Source organism: Quercus suber, unplaced genomic scaffold (assembly GCF_002906115.3).
Source record: "Quercus suber isolate HL8 unplaced genomic scaffold, Cork oak 2.0 scaffold_197, whole genome shotgun sequence".
Classification (NCBI taxonomy): domain Eukaryota; kingdom Viridiplantae; phylum Streptophyta; class Magnoliopsida; order Fagales; family Fagaceae; genus Quercus; species Quercus suber.
The window spans coordinates 783421-791137 of NW_027069655.1; the positions used below are offsets into that span (position 1 = coordinate 783421).

The 7717-nt window shown below is 30.6% G+C and overlaps 1 protein-coding gene across 1 annotated transcript; it reads right to left on the reverse strand.

The window, feature by feature from the left end:
* Positions 1-2797: 2797 nt before the first annotated feature.
* On the reverse strand, positions 2798-6494 carry LOC112039873 (laccase-14). Its single transcript, XM_065779038.1, has 6 exons — positions 6488-6494; positions 6039-6317; positions 5752-5877; positions 4239-4827; positions 3418-3770; positions 2798-3122 (listed from the first exon to the last, which is right to left on the reverse strand). The coding sequence occupies exons 1-6, from the start codon at positions 6492-6494 to the stop codon at positions 2989-2991; spliced, it is 1488 nt and encodes a 495-aa protein (XP_065635110.1). The 3' UTR covers positions 2798-2988.
* Between the last annotated feature and the right edge of the window lie 1223 nt (positions 6495-7717).

Here is a 7717-nt window from a genome sequence, read left to right on the forward strand (position 1 = left end):
AGACAATGAAATTGGCATTTTTCAATTCACGATTAACTCCTATCAACTCCCTCGCTTCTATGAAGATGATATGTCATAAATCAAAAGAGAATCATAATAACAATAAAAAGCTAGTGAACTTAGCCCAAAACAACCCTTCTGTTTACTAAAACTCCAAATTTGATGTTCATAACTTTTCCTTCATTTTCTCTCAGGAACCAAACAAAGGCTATGAAATTGAACAAAAACTGCATAACCCAGCATCAAAATCAACAATAAGAAAATGTAAAAAAAATAAAAAAAAAAAAAAAAAAAAAAACCTCAATCTCAGTCCTAAGAAGATCAACAACAACAATACCACCAACAAAACCCATAATCTCATTCTTAATCCCCCCTAATCTCTAGTTACGTGCTTGTTAAAGACTTCTCTTTCTTCTTGTTTTTCGCATTCTTTATGTGTTCTTCCAATGTTCTTTTTTTTTTTTTTTTCAAAGATTTATGGTGAAAGTTCTTTGGGGTTTTAAAGCTTGAATCCGATGAATTTTTGATGGATCAAAGTCTTGGAAGTTTCTAGAGGTTTTGAAGCTTGATTTGAATAAAACTTTGAAACTTGGAATGATGATTTGGATGAATGTTCATCATATTTGTAGATTTGTGGTGGAAGTATTTCGGGACTTTAGAGGCTTGAATCTATAGAGTTTCACTATTTTGTAGTATCTTGGAGTTTCCAAAGGCTTTGAGCTTGATTCAAGTGAACTTTGACATCTTAAAAAATTATATGAACGATTTCTCTTTAAATGTTTTTCGTATTCAAATGTTGAAGTTCTTGGAGATTTTGGAGTTTGGTTCCAACAAAGTTTTGAGACTTCTGAATATGTTTCCACATGACTCAAGAAAACCTCTAATTATAGGAGTCTTGGGGTGGTGTGATGAAACATAATTAACTCTAATTTTTGACACATATCATAATTTAAATGGATGGACTTTTATGTCTTGTTCTCCAAGGAACATATGACATTATTTGATTAGTAAATGTGTCTTTATTTAAAATAACACATGACAATATTTAATTAAACTGCTTATATCATTTTCAATTAAATATCAACACATGTCAAAGTGTGATTGGCTTTTAGATATTGTTTATAATTTCTATTAAATGACACTTGGACTATTTCCATTGGTCTTTGACTAGTGACAATGAAACCTACTAAGTACCATGTGGCATCTTGTAATTGGCCGCTTTGAATGTATTACGTGGACTTAATGGTAAAACGTTGTAATTTGTGATTGGTTAAAAAAAATTTCATTTCTACAAAGTAATTCCTTATTTTTCTAGGCTAAAAATGCAAATTTTGACATTTTAGTATCCAAATTGGTATTTTGACACTAATATCGAAGTTAGACAAAATATGTTATCGAAATTTTATATTAATATATGCAGATATATCAAGAAGATAGATTTTCGTACAATCATACAGGGTTTCCGAATATTTTTCTAGAAGTACTGTTCAAACCACCTCAATTGCATGTTGGAAAAACATGGTTTGTATCTCATACAAAACATAAACAACAAAAACTTAATGGATCTACTTCATTCGCAATTGATAACATGTACTACGTATATTTCAAGATTTTAGAATAAGAAAGCGTACTTTGGTACAGTGAAATTGAAAAACAAATATTAGAAGTACTGGGAACATTTTTAAGCTTCACTCCACTTCCACTTATGCTTAAGAAGTTTGGTCTCTTAATCGGTTTATATGTATGTGTACAAGGGAGAATAACTGAGTGACTTACACTCACATACACCCCCATTTCATTCTAATAATAAAATTCTGTATGTTTCTCTCTTTATATATAACTGATTATCTAATTGGATTAAACTTTTGGGCCATTTCAATTGGGTTTTAGTATGTGGCTTGGAGTGGGACCAAAATGGACAGATAAGAGACTAGCTACAATGGGTTTCGGGCCTTTCTATCAACTTTTGACAAGTCCAAAATTACTATTAGTTATATTTAATATCATTATATAAATATAATTGTACTTTAGGCCTTATTAATAAATTATATCCCAAGACTTTATTATACATTCAACCCCTTCATTAAAATATTCGTAGTAATACAAAGTCATGACTGTTAACTACCACTTTGAAGATTACTACATCTTAATTCTCGAGTACCCGGTTTAATCCTTTAAGTTATTCATCATATATTTATGAAATCCAATTTCATAAATTTATACTTTAGTAACTCCTTACTAAAGTGGTTAGGTCTAATACTCTGAAAAACCAAACTCATTAAACTTATCTCAAGAGAATATTTTATATCTTTGTTAAAAGATTATGAATTCTATCTTGAAAATATATGTTCCTTCAACACTAAATGTGGCTACCTAACACACTGAGGTTTTGATTGTGACTTTAGATTTCACTCCTGACATATCAAAGCAGCTTACACTTCATGATCAGGTTTATTATTCTCTCAAGATTAAAAGTTAATGTAAATAGAAGTCGTGAGATTTATTATTCATTTGACAGTCGTTACTAAAATAATAATTCTCACAGCGGTCCAGTTCAATATGTCTTAACACTTCAAACATATCAACATATCAACTAGAAGTCTCCACTTTCATGATCAAGACAAATCATCTTAGTTGATATGTTATAGTCTTCGCAAATGAAATGTTTAATTTTAGCATCAACTACGATCTAAAATTATGAGTTTACAAAGAACTTATGATTTATAATTTCTTTGACTAAATCATATGCTATGCATCCCATGGACTATATGATAATATCCAAATATTTATGTTACAATTATTTTAGATAATGATAAAACAAGTTTATTAATCACAACATAATGTCATACATAGCATCATACAATAGGATTTAAAGGGCACATATCCTAACATTGCATAATTATACTTACTATAATTCTTCAAAGACCTCATTGAAATCAAGTTCTACTGTTTAAGTCCTTTGACATTAAAACAGTAAATTTTCCTACATTAGGAACAAGTAGGCAAATTATCCGGGGGTGGTCGAATGCTTGTTGCGCTAGTGGTCCCATTCTTCACTATGATGACAGTGTTCATACCCCAGCTTGCATGCCTTTCCAAATGACAATGCATAAACCATACTCCTGAAGAATATTATAAATGTCAATAATAAGAGAAAGTTTAGGGACACAGTTTTTGTGCTACAATAAAGCTGTCATAATTCTAAAGTGGTTGATTGTGATTAATGGGTAAAAAAAAAAATGAGTAAATTTATGTGGAAGTGATTGTCTAATTACTCACAATCGACTACTTTATCAAGTTGTGGAAATTTTTTTCAGAAATGATGTGGTCATAATCGCATTGATGTATTATCATCATATGCACATACATTTGTCATTCATTGAGAGAGAGAGAGAGAGAGAGAGAGAGAGAGAGTACCGGGATTATTAGCAACAAATCTAATAGTAGCCCATCCACTCTTTGGAACTCCAAAGGTATTGACTTCTGGTGGATCAATCAAGTTATAAGTCTCGGGGGAAGTGGTTTTGTTGAAGTTCCCATAACCTGTCCCAAGCAAATAGAAGCTAAAACCATGCAAATGCATAGGATGATTCTCTGGATTCCCAATACTAGTTCCTTGGAACACTATCTCCACCCTTTTACCATACTCTATGATCTTTGCCTTTGTTCCTACGCTTGGGAGTAGTAAGTCATCGTTTGAATCTCCCGTGAAGTTAAAAAGAGAAGGTGGCAAATTTGGGAAATTACTTTCATAAACGTTGGACAGATTCCTGTAAAATGATTTTGAAAATACAATAAAATTGGAGCAATATTTGAACATAACATTTTTCACAATTGTTTCATAATTACTTTCACTTTGTCCACCATTGACACACTTTTTTTTTAATAATTTTTTTTTATATTATGTATCAATCACATTAGTTAATATTAATAATTGTGAATTTTTCTTTAAAAGAATATTATATGCCTAAATTTTTTGTAAACATTGTTTCTAGTTGTAAGCACAACTACCAAATTAAGGGGAAAACTTAAGTACATTATATAAAGTTCTCCAATTAAATTCAAATATCTTGTTGCATTGATCATTAAAACACCAAAAATGTAATCATTTCCAAAAACAATTCCTTTCAATACTAGAAAAATCTAATATACAGATACTACGTACACCTAAGATATATACTGTCTTTTAAGTTTTACCCACAAATTAATACTAACAACATAAGTATAGCAGTACCAACCTGTAGTATGCTTGTAGTATATCAATGTTTGGGGTCGAAAAGCTTATGTTGTTTAAGCTAGCTGCTAAAGTGGAATTATTTGGACCCCCACACGAAGCTTTATCACAAGTTAATTGATTTACAGAAACTGTGATAAATATCCGTTCATCAACTCCAGTTGGGACACTAATTGGGTGATCTTTGCTCGCCAAAGCTCTTAAGCGAGTTGTGAAGTTGTCAGCAGCAGACTTTGCAGTAATATTAGGAAGGGTTGGAAAGGAAGGAGAGGATGGAGGAGTATAATTGCCTACATATTGAAGAATTGCTGTAGTGGTGGAATTGTCGAATGGAGCATTAGAGTCAAAGAAAGGATGAGCTGCTATGTAATAATGGCTTGGAGACTGGTTTGCTGTGACCAAAATGTCCATTGTTTGTCCTGGAGTTATCATGACGTAGCTAGTGTTTATGGGTTTTAAGTATGAAGCATCTTGTGCAACAACTGTGAGCTTGTGATGTGCAATGGCGAAGAACATTTCTTCATTCATGCCGGCATTGATGAGGCGGAGAAGATAGGTCTTTCCTTGAATAACTGGTAGACGATATGTTGTTGCTGAAGCATGAAAATATGATCAATTAATTGTAGTTTAATTAAAGAAGGGGTTAAGATGGAGTTATAACTTATATAACTTTAAATAATGTTAGATAACATAATAACTTTTTATTGGAATAAAATTTTGAAAATACGACATTGACATTATATATTCCCATCCCAATATTTTTAACATATCACATATCAAATTTCATATAAATCAAATTTTATTGACTATTTGATTAAGGAACCTATCTTTTACACTTAATTTTAAAATATAAAAATCTAAATATTAAAATATTTGATATATGACATAGTTAGTGATTTCCATTTCTTTAAAATTTTAGCAAATATGTATGGTATAAGAAAAAAAAATGTAATTCAACAATAGCTTTGTCAAAATTGGTATCCAATAAAATATTTTGACTAATATAATTAGAACACAACTCTTAAAACCATATCCAATGTTTTCCTACTATCTATGGTAGGTATCGTTTTTGCTTTCCCCCAAATAATGGAAGAAAAATCATTTACAAGAGCATTTTTTTTTTTTTAATAAGAGAAATTATTGTTGCTAACACCCGGATGTAAAGTATTTCACACAATGTTTATACTTTCATGCTAGTTATCCATATTATATACATGATATGAAAGAGTATGGACATGGAGTGAGTGTGTGATTGGACCCTACTTATTTGTTTTCTCTTTTTATCTCATCAGTTTCTTTTGCAAATTATCTAAGTTTTAGTTTTTTGTCACACATTTAATATAAAAGTTACCAAAAACTAAATACGCTATGCAAATAAGTTACCGCAAATAAGTTGTTCCCAAATGCACTAATGTGGATACAATTGGATGAGAAACAATCAAAGCTATTTTAGAAAACAATTTTTATTTTTTAGAAAAAAAAATTTCCCCATGATAAATTTGGAAAGAAATTCATACCAATAGAGCAATTGTTTGGATATCCTGGTTGGCCATTAAGAGTGTAGGCATCTGATACCTCTGGATCAGCCCCGGTTGCTGTAGCTTCGTCGATTATTTCCTTCACATCTCCCTTAAACCATTCCGCTGCAATGTATAAAAAGGAAGATTTAGATGTATAAGTACAAACTTAGCATACATTTAATTTCCAGTTAATCTTTTGCAATCTTCCCAGTTATATGGTGTATATATGCCATTATATCCTCTCTGAAAATAAGTTATGGCCACTAGCCATTACTAAATTATACCCAATATAATTACTTCTTCAGCATAGGGCTTTGGAAATGGATAAGATGTTCCATTTTTAGGAGAGATAACAATTGCGCCGTGAACTGTTGCACGCGACCAGTCACTATGGGCATGCCACCAAAGTGTTCCTTCTTCATCAGAAAATACAACTTCATAAGTGAATTTTTTTCCTGGTTTAATTGGACACTGGGTAATATTTTCAGGACCATCTGACCATGGATTTCTTGGCTGCTTAACTCCGTGCCTATTTTTAAAAATAAAAATAAAGTGTTCATCAGCTTTATGAGTTTTATTCCATATAATTGTATCATTCAATAAATTCTTTAAAGATCTAACAGATAAAGCAATAGGATCTCAAGTGTTAATTACTATAGTTCCCCAAAAAAAATATATATATTAAGCTATGTTCGGTTTAAGGAGTTTTCATTATTCATCACTCATTACTTACTTTTCATGGGTTCCACATCTGACTTACTTGCTTGATTAAATTTTGTTTTCAATTTTCATAACTTCAAAAATTAAGTTAGAGTAATGAAAATTGAAAACAAGTTTTGATTGTTTTTGAAAGATGAGAAATGAGTTATAATGGCATTATTGTAATTCTCTGCATCTATGTAAGACCCGCTTCAACGTCCGGTCTCAATCACACCACCCAACAACTCTCTTTCTTTATTTCTTTTATTTGTTATATCTTTCTTTCTCTTTCTTCAATGCCTGGGTCTTTTCTTCTTACTTTCACACAGTTCCTAGGGCCAGTGGGCTCCACAGTTTTGAGATAAAGATGCCTTTTTATCTAAAAGCTTATGCCAAGTTTAGATGCCAAACAAAATGCAAACTGAGATTGGGTGCGTTTGTTAGGGTTGTTAAATAAATTGTATACATTTTCAGTTTTTAAATAATATTGTATATATTTTTATACAATTTTTTATTCATACGTATTTTAAAAGATTACAAATAATATTACTCAAACGGACCCATTAAGAATTAGAATATAAGATATGAGATAGAGGATTGAGTGATGAGAACTGAGATATGAAAGTTGAGATATAAGTTAGTAGTGAACCAAATATGGCTTAATCTCCTGTCCAATTTCATTTTGGACATCATGCATGAGGTTATTCACTATTTTTTATACATTTAAATCTTTATAAAATGAATGTATTTTGACTTTTTGTTTACCTTTAAAATTTTATTCTTTAAAATCATATTTTTCCACCTCACTATTTTTAATATATATTTTTCTTTTTAGGGTAAAATATAGTTTACACCCTAAGATTTGGTCTAATACCAGTTAAATTTAAAATTTTTCAAAACTAACTAACTTGGTTCCTAAACCTTTAGGTTTCACTTATTTTTCTCTTTTTTCTTACAATAGTTAGGGAATAAGTTAGTCAGTTTTGTAAAGTTTTGAACTTAACTGGCATTAGTCTAAGTTTTAATGGTGTTAACTGTATTTTACCATTATTTAAATATACTCGTTTTTAAACTTTGAAGTTACAAACAATACCAAATTATATTAATCTAAACTCTAAAACTAATTAAAACCTTTTGATTTATTGGACAAAGCAACCCATGAAATTAGGGCAAAGATCCTGTGCACCAGATCCATTAGAGTTATGATATTTGTCCACTTTTAGCCACCATCTTGAAATTATGCATATAGTAAAATGTAAACTAA

Bases quoted from the DNA above. Each gene is read 5' to 3' on its own strand.
- LOC112039873 (XM_065779038.1), bottom strand. The intron at 5,878-6,038 runs GTATAATTTAGT...TATACATTGCAG, and splicing joins TGAAGAAGTAATTATATTGG to CGGAATGGTTTAAGGGAGAT. The intron at 3,771-4,238 runs GTTGGTACTGCT...ATCATTTTACAG, and splicing joins ATACTACAAGCATACTACAG to GAATCTGTCCAACGTTTATG.